The 18346-nt window shown below is 43.5% G+C and overlaps 1 protein-coding gene across 2 annotated transcripts in view; it reads left to right on the forward strand.

Annotated features, from left to right (window-relative positions):
• Nucleotides 1-18346, forward strand: part of CAPS2 (calcyphosine 2) — a 59976-nt gene continuing 41630 nt past the window's right edge. Inside the window, exons 1-4 of one of the 2 annotated variants that reach the window (XM_084811798.1) lie at nucleotides 1-109; nucleotides 9485-9592; nucleotides 14834-14880; nucleotides 17605-17650. In XM_084811798.1, the coding sequence (XP_084667924.1) occupies nucleotides 9512-9592; nucleotides 14834-14880; nucleotides 17605-17650 (174 nt within the window). In that variant the 5' untranslated portion in view covers nucleotides 1-109; nucleotides 9485-9511. Of the gene's footprint in view, nucleotides 400-9484; nucleotides 9593-14833; nucleotides 14881-17604; nucleotides 17651-18346 lie in introns of both variants that reach the window. The other variant, XM_084811799.1, reaches the window with a different exon arrangement.

Raw genomic sequence — 18346 nt, forward strand, 5'->3', positions numbered from 1 at the left:
GCAGCCAGGACTGGGGAGCGCGCATCAAGCGCCCTTGGGGCGGCGAGCGCGCAGGACGAACGAGGAGGAGGAAGTGCAACGGTGGCCGTAGGAAGGAGGGGTGACGAAGGTGAGAGGGAGAGTTGAGGGGTGCTCCTGCACCGGGCGGGGGGGGGCCGCTTCCCGTTGCCTCTGGCGGTATCTTAGTATTAAAAGCAGGGCGGCGGCGGCGGGAGAGCGTGGAGCGTTTCGGCTTGTTTGCCAGAAACCTAGGCAACCACGGGAGCGCGCCCACGGCGAGGCGAGGGCCGAGAACTACCAAACAAGCCCCTCAGATTCGAGGAAAGGCGAAATTTGGCGGGGATATTCACTCCGTCCTCCTCTCCTCTCTTCCACTGCCCTGTTTCAGAACTTGCAGCGGTTAGTCCTGATCCGAGTGTTGTTGTTGTTTATGAAACTACACCGCGGGGTCAGGAGCAAGGCGAAGGGGAGAGTGGGTGGGATCCCGTGTTAGGCCTACTTAGAGTAGATCCATTGACATGAATGGGACTGAAGTCAGACCGACTTTAGATACAACCCGCTGGACGCCACCCCAGTGTCTCTGAACTTGCGCAAAACGCCTTTCCTTCACATACGGCTTTTTCTCCAAACGGCGATACGAGAAGCCTTCGCACGGCATTACGTGTGAAAGTCACAGATGTGCTTACGGTACTGCCAAGCCACGGTTGGCGGCGGCTTCCCAGCCCAGCAGGCTATTGGTATGGTTTGGTTTGGTTTGGTTGGGAAAACTTCATGGGTGAAACAAGCCTGACTGATAACATCAACAGGGCCTCCGTGTCAGAGAGTAGTACGAGTAAAACAACAATGCTGAAATCCGAAACATTTACTAATTTATAATTTGAAGGATTGCTCTTTGGACCAAAAACCCCTCCCAGACTTGCTTACAAAGACTAATAATAAGACAGTTCCTGCCCTGAGGCATACAGTCTTAGGACAGACCTAAGCTAAGCACGTTTACTGCAAAGTAAGGCCTAGTACGTCGAAGTATATATACTCCATTTACTTGGGAGTGTATTAGAATGATGCACTGGGATGTACTTTAGAGGACACATGCTTGGGATTGCGGCAGCCACAGTGGGTTTATTTTCAGTAACGCTGTAAGAACAGCTCTGCTCTCTGTTATGAAGTATGCTTTAATTTACATGGGTGTGCATATCACATACATGTAAACCAAATGCATACCTGAGGGATCTTTTGGTATTGAACTGTGGGTGCTGTAGGAAACCTGATACCCCCGAAAGCTGAGAGACTCAGAGACCACAAGAAGTTATTTGAAAGCAATTCTTTGATTTATTAAAGAGGAATTTAAAATGAATTAAAATCACACATCACGGGAATTAGAATCGTACATTAAGATTCTGTCGTACAGAAGGTTAAAGGTAAGCATATAAAGTCAATAGTGACGGACACTGGGATGCATAGAAAATTGTGTGTTTGTATTAGGGGTGGCAGAGAATTTCTCCACGAATCTTCGGGAGGCCGAGCGCCGAGGCATTCGGCCCCCCGAAAGTGTTGGGGAAATTCTCCGCCGGCCCCCTGCCCCCCCCCCCCCCGGGATGGGACTTACCTTCAGCGAATGTCCCTCTCGGCGGCGGGTCCCGGCGGCGGTTCGGCGGGGGCGGTGGCCGCCATTACAAAATAAAAAAGTTAAAAAACAAACAAACACACACCCGTGATAGGCTATGTGACGATTTACGTAGCCTATCACGGCTAGATTTCCAAAGTCAGCCGTGATAGGCTACGTAAATCGTCACATAGCCTATCACGGGTGACTTTGGAGGAAAAAAAAAACGCGCGTACGCAAATGGCGGCGGCCCATGGGCGCCGCCATTTGCGTTCCTTATTTTGGCGCGTCTAGTCTGCGTAAAGATTTACGTAGACTCCGGCGAAAAAAAGGGCGACGCAAATAGTGTTCCCTTATTTTCGCCGTAGTCTACGTAAATCTTTATGCAGACTAGATGTGCCAAAATAAGGAACGCAAATGGCGGCACCCATGGGCCGCCGCCATTTGCGTACGCACTTTTTTTTTTCCCCCAAAGTCACCTGTGATAGGCTACGTGACGATTAACGTAGCCTATCACGGCTGACTTTGGAAATCTAGCCGTGATAGGCTACGTTAATCGTTACGTAGCCTATCACGGGGTTTTGTTTTGTTTTTTTACTTTTTCTTTCGTGGCTGGGGAGACGGGGCACTTCTCCCCGGCCTGAATTTTGGCCGGGCGAGGCGGGGCGCCTCCCTCCCCCGGCCTGAATTTCGGCCGGGCGAGGCGGGACGCCTCCCCCCCCCCTTGCCTGAACTTCGGGGGGAGAAGCGAAGTGCCTCCCCCCCACCGCGAATCACCCCTGCAGAAAGGTAAGTGACATTCGTACATCCCTAGTTTGTACGTGTAGCTGATCATGGAGGAAGAGAGAAAGGGGGAAGGAACTTTCAGCTTGATATTTTTGAATGGGGGAGTAACAGACTGGGGGGATTGTGAGAGTTTTGGAGAAAATGCAGGGTTTGGGGAGGAAGTGGATGGAGAAAGAGCTAAGCCCAGGAGTTTTGGAGTTTGGTATTGAGTGAAATATTAGGGAAAGGGAGTAAAAGAGAGAAGGAGAATAGAAGATGATGCAAAGATTTACCTCTTCTTATCTGCTGACTTGCGAAGTGATGGGAAGCTCTGTTGAGTTCCTTCTCTGGGAAAGGAGAGAAAGAGGGGAGGAAAGGGGGATTGCTGTTCTGAGCAGAAAGGATGGAAAGAGTCCTCTTTCCTTCTTTCCCTCTCTGCATGTTCAATGAATTTGGGTTGCTGTTTTTATTCTTCTCTCAGGATGTAGTAATCAGAATAAAACTAAGCAAGTCTTTCTTCCAAGATTATTTGTGGATGCTGGAAAATGAATCTTTAGGTGTCAGACATTAAGGGTGCAATCCATGGCTAGCTGGGGCATGCTGGGAGTTACAGGACTATTTTCTGTCTAAATTTGCATAGGATTGCACTCCAAGGGAAGAAAGAAGACAGTAGGATTCTCTTTCCTGATGTGAGGAAAATATGGGAGTTGATAGGTATATATTTCTGGCTTTCACAGGTCCAGGTGAGCAAGATAGCGGGGGGGGGGGGATTTTGGTGATAGGTTTAAACAAAGACAACAAAAGAGTCATGTAGGCATACTTACACGGTATTGGGTCTTCAGGGTCTTATAGCTTTAAAAGACATTGAATTCTTTATTTTTCCTTCTATTTGGCTTAAACAGGAAGGTTAGATATCAGCATGAAATATTTTCATGGTGGGGTCTTCTGTAGTTGTCGTCCTGAGGCAAGATCTGAAATTTGCAAGTATAAACCCAGAGGAATTAAGGCAATCAGAGCACAGTGGCTGACCAGATAATTTATGCAAGAAGTCTGCATCTCCTCTTGGGTTGTGCAAGGCCTCAATATCCTATGGGACCTGCTTTTCTGCCCTTCTCCAAGACCAAAAAACCCTAGTTCCTGTCCAGATACAGGTCACATTTTCCCAGATCAGCAGAATTTGGGGGTACTTGGTAACATCTCTTTCAGTTACCTTGACTTAGTTAACATATTTACTACCCATTCCATTTTGCAAGTTGAGGTGGGATTATAACAGTTTGACCAGAAATAGTAGGTAAATCACACTCTCCCTAAAGGAGAGTTCTTCCAGCTGGGGATGCTGATTCTGATGTGAAGCCTTGGAGAAAGTTGCAATTCCTTCTAGTCCACAAAGCAGCTGATTTTAATGTGAAGCCTTGGAAGGATTTGGTAGTTTCCTGCCTCCCTACTGAATTGGCCAGAGGAGGTCGGCAGGAGAGGCCCCTAACATTTCTTTTTCATTTGTTTTTCATTTTTTTCATTTTTTAAAATGTCTTTTTCTTGTAACTCACACTTCCATACCAGTGGGCCAGTGTTTTTAACCTCCAGTGAGTAGAGGACCAGGCACAGGCTACTCTAGAACAATCAAAAAGCTAGACACAAAAAGGGAATAGAGGCTATGGAAGAAAAAGACTCTCCAGTGGTGGTGACCTGGAATGTTTGTGCCATGTTTGTTTTCTTGCCTGAGAACAACATGGCCTACACCTGCAACAAGTGCAAGTTGATCATGCTGTTGGAAGAAAAAGTATGAGGACTGGAGCAGCGAGTGTCGACCCTTCAAGGAATAAAAGAACACGAAGAGTTCTTGGGCAGAACGGTGGAACTGCAGCAGCAAAGTGAAGAACAGAAGCTAGAAGAGCAACAGCAAGCTGAGGCAGAAGAGGAAAATGCTGAGGTGAGGAAAAATGAAGTAGAGGAAACTCCTTGGAATAGGGGAGCAGAAGAACTAGAAGCCACCCTGCACCAGTGGAGGCAGTGGAGCTATGGAACTCTTTCCAGGTACTTGAGGATGAGACTCGAGGACAGCCTGCAGAGGAAGAATTACAGGGGAACCTGCATGAGAGCGAGCAGGGGGTGGATAATGTAAGCCGCCTTGGGTTCCTTGCAAGAGGAAAAAAGGCGGGGTATAAATGCAATAAATAAATAAATAAATAAATAAAGCAGAGGCGATAAAACCGAGGCCTACAAAAAGAGTAGTAGTAGTAGTAGGAAACTCCTTGCTGCGTAGGATTGAAACCCAAGTATGTCGTGGAGACCCATGGACTCTCCAGGTATGCTGTCTCCCAGGAGGATGGATTAGAGACATGACTGAAGGGCTGCCTGCACTCACAAAGCCCACTGACAGGTTTCCCTTTCTTCTTATCCATGTGGGAACAAATGATACCGCCAAGCAGAGCTACGAAGAACTCACATCAGACTCTGAAGCTTTGGGAAGGAAACTCAAGAACTTTGGGGCCCAGATAGTTTTCTCATCCATCCTTCCAGTAGTTAGAAGAGGGACAGAAAGGGAAAGAAAAATACCCTGGGTGAATGACTGGCTATGAAGGTGGTGCCAGCATAAGAGATTTGGATTCTGGGACCACGGGCTACACTTCCTGGAAGATGGGCTGTTGGCAAGGGACGGGTTGCACCTCACAAAGGCTGGGAAGAATGTGTTTGGCCACAGCATGAAGAACTTCATCAGGAGGGTTTTAAACTGAATCCTACAGGGGAGGGAGGCATAAAGTTGGGGGTAACAATGGATGAAGGCTCATGCACCATAACGGAGAGAACAGCTCTAATAGCACCCAATAATAGTCTTCAGAAACATGTAGGAAAAAAGCCAGACTATGAAGCACATGTCTTCAATGTCTATACACTAATGCCCAGAGTATGGGAAACAAACAGAAGAAACTTGAACTCTTAATACAGGAGGGAAATTATGACTTAATAGGTAGCTGAAACTTGGTGGGATGACTACCATGACTGGAATACAGCAATTGAAGGATATAACTTGTTCAAAAAGAACAGGAGGAAGGGAGGTGGAGTTGCACTATATGTTAAAAATACATATCTCTGCACAGAAATACAGGAGGATGAGCTTGGTAGCTCCATCGAGAGCATCTGGGTTAAAATAAATGGAGCAAAGAATAAAAGGAACATGGTGGTCGGAGTCTACTACTGGCCACCCAATCAAGGAGAAAACAAGGATGAAACTTTTGAAAAGCAAATTGCCAAGGTTTCAAGGAAGCATGATGTAGTAGTAATGGGGGACTTCAATTTCCCCGATATTTTTGGGGAGACAAATTCTGCAAAACATGGCCCCTCCAAGAGATCCCTGACTTGTGTTGCTGATAATTTCCTCCTACAGAAAGTAGAGGAAGAAACTAGAGGATTGGCTATCCTTGACTTGATCCTAACCAACAGAGATGACTTAGTGGATAAAGTAGCAGTTACAGGAACTCTGGGGGAAATTACTTGGAATGAGTTCAAATCTCCAGGGCCAGATGAACTGCATCCTAGAGTAATAAAGGAACTGGCAGAAGAACTCTCAGAACCACTGTCTATTCTCTTTGAGAAATCGTGGAGGACGGGTGAAGTGCCAGATGACTGGAGGAGGGCTAATGTTGTCCCTATCTTCAAAAAGGGTAAAAAGGAGGAGCCTGGGAACTACAGACCAGTCAGTCTGACATCAATCCCTGGGAAAATTCTGGAGCAGATGATAAAGCAATCCATCTGTAAGCACCTTGAAAACAATGCAGTGATGACTCAAAGCCAACATGGATTTGTCAAGAGCAAATCCTTCCAGACAAATCTGATCTCATTTTTTGTTCAGGTAACCTCCCTTGTGGACTGTGGGAATGCTGTGGACATAATATACCTCAACTTCAGCAAAGCTTTCGACAAAGTGCCCCGTGATATCCTGATGAGCAAATTAGCTCAAAGTGGGCTAGATGAAACAACGATCAGGTGGATCCATAATTGGCTACAGGATTGGACTCAAAGAGGGCTTATCAATAGGATCTTCTCAAACTGGGGAGAGATAACGAGTGGGGTACCGCAGGGCTCAGTCCTGGGCCCAGTGGTCTTCAACATTTTTATTAATGACTTGGAGGAGGAGGTATAGGCAATGCTGATCAAATTGCAGATGACACAAATTTGGGAGGGATAGCTAATACCTTGGAAGACAGAAACAAAATTCCAAGTGATCTTGATCGGCTGGAGTGCTGGGCAGAAAACAACAGAATGACATTTAATAGGGATAAATGCCAAGTTCTGCACCTAGGAAAAAGAAACCAAATGCACAGTTACAAGATGGGGAATACTTGGCTCAAAAATACTGCAAGTGAGAAGGATCTTGGAATTGTTCTAGATCACAAGCTGACTATGAGCCAACACTGTGATGTAGCTGCAAAAAAGGCCAATGCTATTTTGGGCTGCATTAATAGAAGTATAGCTTCCAAATCCCAGGAAGTACTAGTCCCCCTCTACTCAGAACTGGTTAGGCCTCATCTGGAGTACTGTGTCCAGTTCTGGGCACCACACTTTAAGAAGGATGCAGACAAACTGGAGAGGGTTCAGAGGAGGGCAACAAAGATGATCAGGGGACTGGAAATAAAGCCCTGTGAGGAGAGACTGAAAGAACTGGGCATGTTTAGCCTTGAGAAGACTGAAGGGAGATATGATAGCACTCTTCAAGTATTTGAAAGGCTGTTACAGAGAGGAAGGCCAGGATTTCTTCTCGATCATCCCAGCATGCAGGGCACGGAATAATGGGCTCAAGTGACAGGAAGCCAGATTCTGGCTGAACATCAGGAAAAACGTCCTGACTGTTAGAGCAATACGACAATGGAACCCATTACCTAGGGAGGTTGTGGGCTCTCCCACCCTGCAGGCATTCAAGACGAGGCTGGACAGCCATCTGTCAGGGATGCTTTGACTTGGGTTCCTGCATTGAGCAGGGGGTTGGACTCAACGGTCTTATAGGCCCCTTTCAACCCTACTATACTATTCTGTGATTCTATAAAGAAGTTTGTGTGCCGCCAAAGTAAGCATTCTTCTTCCACTGATAGAAGGTGACCCTATAGGAATATTGCCTTACTTGACTTTAAGATTGGGAACCAGCCAGTTAAGGAAGGGTTTGCACTCCTCATGAAAGATCACGTCCATAGCTTAGAAGTGCTACTCGATTCCATGCTGTGTCTGGATCTTCAGATGGCAGTAGTGGCAAGGAGTGTGGTTTCATAATTAAGTTTAGTTGGCAGCTGTAACCTGTCCTGAGTTGGTCCGATTTGGCAATAGTCACCCATGCCTTGGTTACATCATGCTTAGACTACTGCAAATGCTAAGCATAAGGTACTCTGGAAGAGTGTCAGGAAACTTCATGTGGTGTAAAATGCTAACCCATGCACATATTACATTAAAACTGAAAAACTTGCATTGGTCGCCAATTGTTTACTGGGCTCAATTGAAGGTGTTGCTTTTAACATTTAAACATTTAAAGCCCTAAGAGGGCAATCTTATGTCCCCTAGACAGCATCTGGGGAACATAGGATTATTTTGTTTCTGGGCTCCAAGGTTGGAACCAGGGCTCCAACTTTGGAGCCCAGAAACCAGCCCCCCCCCCCCTCCGGCCAGTGCAGTTCTTTCCACGCTGGCTACGTCACCATGCTCAGAAATGGAGCACAGAGTTGGAGAAAAGGGGGTGATCCCAGGGAAGGGGAGGAGACCGCAGAAGCTGTCTTACACAGCTTCTTATGTGCCACGTGGGCTCCCCCACTCTCACGCCAAAGCTCCCTGGGTAGACAGATGAAATCGCCCGTCTAGCCAAAAATGCAGGGTGTCTGGAACACGGAGATGAGTTCATAGGGTGACAGCTATCTCCATAGGATTGCTCCCTAAATGGCTTAGGGCCTGGCTATCTAAAGGATTGCCTGTCTTGTTATAAACCTGTCTGAATATTAAAATCTGTAGGAAAGGCCTTCCTGAGGACATTGCTGCCCATAGAGGCCCTTTTGTTGGGCACACTCCCAAATTTTGGAATGCACTCTCTTCAGAAATATGATTCCCCCTCCCCCTTCTTGGCTTTCAGAAAAGGTGTTCAGATCAATCTCTTTAACCTAGCCTTTAACAAATATTTTTAGTGTGCTATTGTTTTAATGTTTTTGAGGTTTTCTGAGTTTGTTGTTGTTATTTTAAATGGTTGTGCACTGACTGGGTGGCCTTTGGCAAAAAAGGAGATATGTAAACGCTAATAATAAATACTTATTTTGGATCTTGCACTCATATATGTAACAAAGGTGAAATACTACCAGTGTTACAGCTTTTCTGTGGAGAGTGTCCACAAACACAGTGATTGGCTATGGAAAGAGGCACTTTGCAAAGATTAGAATTTCAGGAAACTCACCACAATCACACCCTTCTCTGTATTGTATTGTCCCTCCACATGCACACCTCTGCTTGTGCAGTGATTCTGCAAGGAATGGTATTGATTATCCTCTTCAGCTTTCCCATCAAGATAGCTGCAAAAGGGAGCAGAGTCAGAACTGTAGAAGGGTAGAGGGCAGAGTACATCTCTTTTCCCAAGCTGTTCTATCTGAAATCTCCTTTACAACCCCACTATCTTCTTCTATCCTATCTGGAAACTACAAATTTCCTATTCTAAAACCAAAGTAGTAGTTATTACTTAACTGGTTAGGTCTCTGTGCCCTAAGCAGTTAAATATCCCCAATACTATGTATCTCTGAATTGATTGATTTGTTGTACGTATATGTATATATACAACAAATCAAGAGTGAATCATACTTTGCAGAAAAGCACTTCACAATATAATAGTTAATTTATGTTTATGTGTTTAAACAGTTTGCAAGGCTTGGCTTTAAAACACTATAGCAAGCTTATTCTGGTAGAGATTAGAAAATGAAATTTATTACAGCTGATAGGTACTTTCATTTTAAACAATAAATTGAGACATGTAATAACTGCATTGAATGATTTTGGACTGAACTGCAATTCAGGGAGACACATACTAATTGTTGAGGAAAATACTGTTTTGTTAAGTCCTTATTAAAGCGCTCTCTCTTTTTTGCTTTTATTTTACAGTTCGTTGTTAAGTTGACAATAATTCAAATGGATTTGGAGGTTAAAGGAGTTGCTGCATCTCCAAGAAGGCAAGCGCCACTATCCTCAAGGAAAAATAAACTTGCTCAAGTATGTTTAAAGATTAATAAATTTGAAAAATTAAAATGAATTCATTTTTAAAGCATTATAGATTGATGTAATAGATACCCATAATTCAGATAATTGTGCCCAGAATTAAAACACTGCAAGAATGTGAATATATACATAAGATGAATTGCTGCAAGTTGCAAAATCTGAAATTGTTACAGAGATCTTGTGAACAGAAAAATGTATGTGAATCCATTATTACATAAAAACAAGGTAATAAGATATTATCAGTAGATGACGCAAATACCGTCTTCATCTCAATTAGCACTTGCCTGATAGCTCAGGAAATCTCATTTCTGTAGCACAAAGAATGGGTGCTCATTTTTAGTAGTTGATGTTGGATCAAATTTCAGTAAAAGTAGATGCAGAACTTTTTCTGTCTTCTTTTAGAATGGTACACTATGCAACTGTCCTGCTGACTTCTAAATACAAAATAGGAAAAATGAAGAAAGAGAATCATATGTCTCAGATATTGCTCATTTAATGTCCCTGATTTGAATCTAATTTAATCATGAATGTCCCTGATTTGAATCTAATTTAAGCTACCCCTCATTTTTTCTTATACTTCCTTTCTTTTGGGTATACCTACAACTGTTTCTAGTGGCTGCTAAATTGTTACGGCACTACACCAGTTGTTATACTCCAAGACATAGCAGAAAGAGCTGGTGTAATCCTCACTTCATCCCGTGTAGTGTTTCTGACTTAAGCTCCATTTTCAGATTTTGTTCTAGGAGAAAAAAGCACTTGATTAAACAAATATTAATTTTCCTGAAATGTTCCATTTAATGTTTGGACAGACAGTGTGAGGAACAGTTTCTGTTTCAAGCTTGTTAATTGAAATAGCAAGTTGGAGCATCTGCCTGTGAGTAAATATATTAGTTTGCTCTTTTAAGCAGCAAGTTGATGTACTAACCTGCAATAGGCCTCTACAGCTAACTGCTTGAAAGGGCAAGTTGATATGCTTATCCACAAATAAATTGTTTTGATTGTTTTTGTCATATCTATCTCTTGAGACTTACTGCTTTTCTTTTCACTCTGGTGTATTTCAAACATGCAGTTGGCAGCACTGGAATAAATAGGGGAGAAGAGAATCAGTGAGGAATAAAATGAAGTATAATAGAGTTTATGGTATAGATATATCAGGCAGTATCCAACGGGATGCTCTGCCTTTATGGTTCTATTGCACTCATGGGACCCACTGCTTGCACAACAGGACTCTGGTGCTTCTACAGAAAACTCTGGAAACTACCGGAAACACTCATTTCCAGATCAGGACAGGTCAGTGGAGCTCCTTTTTGTGAGCTCTGCTGACCTGCCCTTTTCTAGAAACTAGCATTTCTGCTTGTTTGGGGTTATTTTTAGAAGTGCCAAAGCCTCATTTTGAGGGTCCCAAAAGTGCACGGGTACAATAGGATATCACCCAAAAGTGCACGGGCACAATAGGATATCACCCAAAAGTGCACGGGCACAATAGGATATTAACCATTGTTATATTACAGGTCAAATGAAACATTAAAAGAATCATGCAGGGGTGGGCAACCTGTGGCTCTCAGCCTATTTTTAAAAGCCTTCTACAAGCAATCAGTTAAGACCTCTGGCAAAAATGATCTTTCCCTCCCCTAGCAGTCGAGTGAGCAGGGAGGAATAGTGAGAGAGAGAATAGGGAATGGCCCTGCTCACTTTTTTCTTTTCATTCCACCTGAAAAGAAAAAAGTGAGCAGGGCTATTCCCTATTCTCTCTCTCACTATTCCTCCCTGCTCACTCGACTGCTAGGGGAGGGAAAGATCATTTTTGCCAGAGGTCTTAACTGATTGCTTGTAGTGAAAAGAAAATCCGATGCTGTAAAGAACAATATTGTTTAGGAACCTGGAATGTCAGATCAATGAATCAAGGTAAACTGGAGGTGGTCAAACATGAGATGGCAAGATTGAACATCGACATCTTGGGAATCAGCGAACTAAAATGGACAGGCATGGGCGAATTTAATTCAGGTGACCATCATATCTACTACTGTGGGCAAGAATCCCTTAGAAGAAATGGAGTAGCACTCATAGTCAACAAAAGGGTGGGAAAAGCAGTACTGGGGTACAATCTTAAAAACGATAGAATGATCTCAGTACGAATCCAAGGCAAACCATTCAACATCACAGTAATTCAAGTCTATGCCCCAACCACTGATGCCGAAGAAGCTGAGGTTGATCGGTTCTGTGAAGACCTACAACACCTTCTAGAACTAACACCAAAAAAAGATGTCCTCTTCATCATAGGGGATTGGAATGCTAAAGTAGGAAGTCAAGAAATCACCGGGATAACAGGCAAGCATGGCCTTGGTGTACAAAATGAAGCAGGACAAAAGCTAATAGAGTTTTGCCAAGAGAATATGCTGATCATAGCAAACGCTCTTTTCCAACAGCACAAGAGGCGACTCTACACATGGACGTCACCAGATGGTCAATATCGAAATCAGATTGATTATGTCCTTTGCAGCCAAAGATGGAGAAGCTCTATACAGTCAGTAAAAACAAGACCTGGAGCTGATTGTGGCTCAGATCATGAGCTTCTTGTTGCAAAATTTCGGCTTAAATTGAAGAACGTAGGGAAAACCACTAAACCATTCTGGTATGACCTCAGTCATATCCCTTATGAATATACAGTGGAGGTGAGGAATAGATTTCAGGGATTAGACCTGATAGACAGAGTGCCTGAGGAACTATGGATGGAGGTCCGTAACATTGTTCAGGAGGCAGCAACTCAATCCATCCCAAAGAAAAAGAAATGCAAGAAAGCCAAGTGGCTGTCTGATGAGGCTTTACAAGTAGCTGAGGAAAGAAGGGAAGCGAAAAGCAAGGGAGAAAAGGGAAGATATATCCAACTGAATGCAGAGTTCTAGAGAATAGCAAGGAGAGACAAGAAGGCCTTCTTAAATGAACAATGCAAAGAAATCAAAGAAAACAACAGAATGGGAAAGACTAGAGATCTCTTCAAGAAAATTGGAGATCTCAAGGGAACGTTTTGTGCAAAGACGGGCATGATAAAGGACAAAGAAGGCAGGGACCTAACAGAAGCAGATGAGATTAAGAAGAGGTGGAAAGAATACACAGAAGAACTATACAGGAAAGATCTTAATGTCCCTGATAGCCATGATAGTGCGGTCACTGAACTTGAGCCGGACATCCTCGAGAGTGAAGTCAAGTGGGCCTTAGGAAGCATTACTAACAACAAAGCTAGCAGAGATGACAGTATTCCAGCTGAGCTATTTAAAATCCTAAAAGATGATGCTGTTAAAGTGCTGCATTCAATATGCCCACAAATTTGGAACACTCAACAATGGCCGCAAGACTGGAAAAGGTCAGTTTACATTCCAATTCCAAAGAAGGGCAATGCCAAAGAGTGTTCAAACTACCGCACAATTGCGCTCATTTCACATGCCAGCGAGGTGATGCTCAAAATCCTACAAGCTAGGCTTCAGCAGTATGCGAACCGAGAACTACCGGAAGTACAAGCTGGGTTTCTAAGAGGCAGAGGAACTAGAGATCAAATCGCCAATGTTCGCTGGATCATGGAGAAAGCAAGAGAATTCCAGAAAAACGTCTATTTCTGCTTCATTGACTACGCTAAAGCCTTTGATTGTGTGGATCACAACAAACTGTGGCAAATTCTTAAAGTGATGGGAGTACCAGACCACCTTACCTGTCTCCTGAGAAACCTGTACCAGGGTCAAGAAGCAACAGTAAGAACCAGACATGGAACAACCGAGTGGTTCAAAATTGGGAAAGGAGTACGACAAGGCTGCATATTGTCACCCTGCTTATTTAACTTATATGCAGAGTACATCATGAGAAACACCGGGTTGGATGAATCACAGGTCGGAATTAAGATTGCCGGGAGAATTATCAACAACCTCCGATATGCAGACGATGCCACCCTAATGGCAGAAAGTGAAGAGGATCTCAAGAGCCTCTTGTTGAGGGTGAAAGAGGAGAGTGCAAAAGCTGGTTTGAAACTCAACATTAAAAAAATGAAGATCATGGCATCTGGCCCCATCACTTCCTGGCATATAGAAGGGGAAGAAATGGAAGCAGTGACAGATTTTACTTTCTTGGGCTCCAAGATCACCGCAGACAATGACTGTAGCCATGAAATTAAAAGATGCTTGCTCCTTGGGAGGAAAGCTATGGCAAACCTAGACAGCATAGTAAGAAGCAGAGACATCACCTTGCCAACAAAGGTCCGTCTAATCAGAGCTATGGTTTTCCCACTAGTAATGTATGGCTGTGAGAGCTGGACTATAAGGAAGGCTGAGCGCCGAAGAATTGATGCTTTCGAACTGTGGTGCTAGAGAAGACTCTTACGAGTCCCCTGGACTGCAAGGAGGTTAAATCAGTCAATCCTAGAGGAAATCAACCCTGAGTGCTCATTGGAAGGACAGATCCTGAAGCTGAAGCTCCAATATTTTGGCCACCTAATGCGAAGAGAAAACTCTTTGGAAAAGACCCTGATGCTGGGAAAGACTGAAGGCAAAAGGAGAAGGGGACGACAGAGGATGAGATGGCTAGATAGCATCAGCGATGCAATGAATATGAACTTGAGCACACTCCGGGAGAGAGCGCAGGACAGGAAGGCCTGGCGTGCTATGGTCCATGGGGTCACGAAGAGTCGGACACGACTGAACGACTGAACAACAACTGCTCACTTTTGGTCCTGGCCTGCCCACTATCAGCATGTGGCACACAACAAATTACTCTTGGGTTTATCCAGCCCTTGACAGAAAAAAGATTCCCTACTCCTGTCATATGGAAAGGCAAGAATTGGGATTAGGCAATAGGCAAAGTTAAGTTATGGTATTCCATTTCCTTATGATGCAAAGAACCATATTACCTATCATTGCTATGGTTCCCACCTTTCAGAAGAAGTCCTCATTACCACATAATTTAACATTTGTCATTTGATTCTTTATTTTGTAGAATATACAGGTGCTTGAAAAATCCTAGTTTCTTCCACCAAAGGGATTCCCTATCTTTCACTAAAACCCACAACTTTTCTCAAAATTCAACTTTGCTATTTGCAGTAAATTAGATATCTCCATTCTATGACCCTTGTCTAAAGATATTTCGACCGAAACTGATTCTTACTTCAAAAGGTTTGTGATCATTATTTAGGGTTCAGAATTTGATAAGTATCTAAAAACTTGGTATAAAACGTGGTTATTTGTTCTTTTCTAGGGCTGGATGCCACATAAAAAATCAAGTCATGGTCCTCGACCGGCAGAGTAAGTCTGCATTTACATTTTTAAAAATCTATGTAAAACACATATGAAGATTAAAATATATCATACATGTTCAGAAGATAAAAAAGAGAAAAAAGATTGTGAAGGATTGTTGGTGTCACCCCAACAACCTTGCAAGGTAGGCCAGGCCCAACTTGGCCACAAGTCTTCCCAAGATTACTCAGTAGCTTCTCTCCCAGGCCAATAGGCACAATATTTAGCACTGAAGTTATACAGGACACACCACACCAACTGGAAGTTGGATAAAAGTTTATTAGGGGAAAGGAACAAAGAGGAAGGGAAAGGGGATTGTTGGTAGGTTGTACAGGAAATTACAAGCAAGTTACAATACTCAAAAACCAGAAATGCCAATCACCAGGGCACACACTCCCAGGAACAAAACAATAAAGCTAGCTGGTCTATCCTATACATACCAAAGTATGGGCCTCTCAGGATAGCCATCAACCAGCAGCACACCCCAGTACTGTCCGGGCAAAAGAAGAGGCATCCGCCCCTTCTTTGGCCCCCTTTTTATTGCCCAGGCCTAGCAACTCAAAGCAGATTTGAAACACCCAATCATAACCCAGTCCCAGGACACCCTACTCCACCCTCTAAGGAGGCTGAATCTTCCCACCAGACACGGCTTTTATCACTTTCCCAATTAGCTGGAGCAGAGTGCGGCCTTGAGCTGCTGTGCTGAGAAATGGCCAAAAAACAACCCGCTTCCAGGTGGCTACTTTGTACCTGACAACCCAATCGGCCCTCATGGCTTCAGCTTCTGCTACCCTCATCCTTAACAAAGATCAAGAATCATTTTTATTAAAAAATGGTTCTGAACCTATAAGCAATAGATACAAAAAAAGAAAAGACTTAGATCCCCATCCCTAAGAAATATAACTTCTGTATCTATTGCCTCATACCATCATTTCAATAAGTGAATTTCCAGTAATCCGGAGAATACCTTCATCTTTCTATAAACGGTTTCCAAGCATTTTCCCTGTTGGACGGAGCAATCCTATGGCCACTAGTCAGCAGCTAGATGGCCATAGGGTATCTGGTTTTCTGGTAACCGACCTCAGAGCCCATGCTTCGAGGTCAGTTCCTGGAGAACTGGCCTTCCCCCCAGCACTGCCTCGCAAGCAGCGCAGAACAGCCCCGTGCTCTGCACTCGCAAAAGGAATGTGGAGCGGCCAAAACAAGGTGTTCTGGGGCGGGGACGGCAGAAATGCCGGTACGATACATCCTACGTGTCATCCAGCAGTCTCCTCCCCCACTCCGCCCTCCCGCGGCTAGACAGCCGAAATCATCTGTCTAGGCCCCAATGCAGGGCAGGAGAAGCGCAGAGGGAACGATCCCCTCTGTGCTTCTCCTGCCCTGCATTGGATAGGCGGTCGCCTCCAAGTTTGGAGGCGGCTGCCTATCTGCATAGGATTGCGCCCTTAGTAAAAACAGTTGCTTTAACTTTGCTCATAATAAGAACCATGTGCCAGATTTTGAAACCAATGTTCTGTTGTTAGAATAAAGTGTTTTTGTAAATTTTATTTTCACTGCTGTAAGCATATAACTAGTCACACCGCTATTCTGTTATTTAACCTATAAATGCATATTGTTCAGTAAAATAGTTCTCGGGGAGAAAACCATTTCTCTCCTGTAATTCTCGTATTACTTCTACAATTATTTTCCAAAATGACTTTAGCCTTATGTTTCCACCAAATGTGGAGGATATCAGGGTTTTGTTTGTTTGTTGTACATCTCCAGCATTCATTTCTTGTACGTTTAAACTTTTTTTCAAACTTGCTGGTGCGCAATACCACTGAGATTTTAAAATTATTTTAGAAGTTATTTAAACGTTGCATTCCATTAGATCAGATTTGAGAGTATATTTCCATTTTTGTTCTATAAATCTTATTTTTTGAACTTTCTCCCAGTACATCTTAAATTTATTATCCTTGGGCTCCAATCCACCCGTGTTTCATATATGAAATGCAGTGATACGTATAATGACAATTTAAGTCAGGGTGACCAAACTCCCCCCCTCCCCGCAAGGGCAGCAATGGCTGGTGGGTCAGGAGGTACATGTGCACATGCACACAGACCGACACATGCATACATACAAACACAGACAGACACAGACGCAAAATACACACATGCTCACTCTTGTCAACAACCATCCCCCAACCATCCCCCATCAGAGGCTTGTAGGGAAGGAGAAATCCCTGCATGTTGAGATATCAACGTGCCTCTCCCTGCACGCTCAGTTGATTGGTACTGAGAACAACTTTTCCCAGTGCCAATCAGCTGGGCAGGGGGAGGCACATGATTTAAATGGGGGAGGAAGGTGCATGGGGATTACTCTTTGTGCACTGCCCATTTAAATTACACTCCACACAGCCTGCCAAGGGTAGTTTGTCCTTGTGTGTGAACCAGGTCTTAATCCGCACTGGTTCAAGCATTCTGAGGCTGGTACAAAAGTTTGCCTTCCAGATCCCTCCCAGAAGTGCCAGTGTCCTTTGCAAACGGGAAGGAAAATAGTCTCAAGTGTCTTCCCCTCTGTCTGTTTCCTGAAGCAAAAGCAGGTTAATAGAAACCATTTTTGATCAGAATTAGGTAGTTTTGAAAAGCAGTGAACCTGCTTCAAAGGAAAATCTCTGGTAGCACCTGAAAAACAGGGAAGGTTCTGCAGCCTTGTTACATTTCCTAATGTCTTTTTTTTTTTTTTTTTTACAGAGTTCCATGTCTTGATTTGGGGAAATTGGGAGATTCAGAGGATGAGGTAACAATTATTTATTATTATCTCACAAATTATTAATAAACATGCAAATGTGGCAATTGCTGGAATTGAAACACTGAGAGGAAAATCAAAATAATATCCAGTTCTCATACTGCAATGTGATTGGCCTGCCCTAGTCTTTTCCCTGCCATCTTATGAATTCTTTTGATGTGGGAGTATTCTTCCAGGGTGTTAATAAAAAGGGTTAAATGTGTAGCTGTATGTCAAGTGATTATTTCAGGGTTGAAAAGTATGTGTTTTTTGCAGCTCCCATTTAGTATTAGGATTTAGCTTATGTTAAAGAATCCATTTTTGCTTGCAATTATATTGTTAGGGTTATGTGAAGCCCCATGTTTAACACGAACATAGATAACTGGTAGCAAATCTATATAGTAACTTCGGCTTACTCGGGTAAATTCTGGAAACAAGATCAACTACCAACAATGGAAATCTGGATTCATAAAAGCATAAAGACTGCAACAACTATGCTAATTCATAATTTGACTTACTTTAAACACTTCTGAGATTGGCAAGATTAATTCAAGTGACAGTCTTCAGAGACAATGGAGTCCATTTATCAGGTACTGGAACTAGACCATCCCATCTGAAAATGTTTGTCTGTTTAGTTTAAGAGAGATCTCTAAATGAACTTACGATTTCTGTGAAATTGTACATAATGAGTTGGTTGCAAAGGTATCC

Source organism: Heloderma suspectum, chromosome 7, assembly GCF_057233095.1.
Source record: "Heloderma suspectum isolate Gila_16-S chromosome 7, 16-S_ref, whole genome shotgun sequence".
NCBI classification, from domain to species: domain Eukaryota; kingdom Metazoa; phylum Chordata; class Lepidosauria; order Squamata; family Helodermatidae; genus Heloderma; species Heloderma suspectum.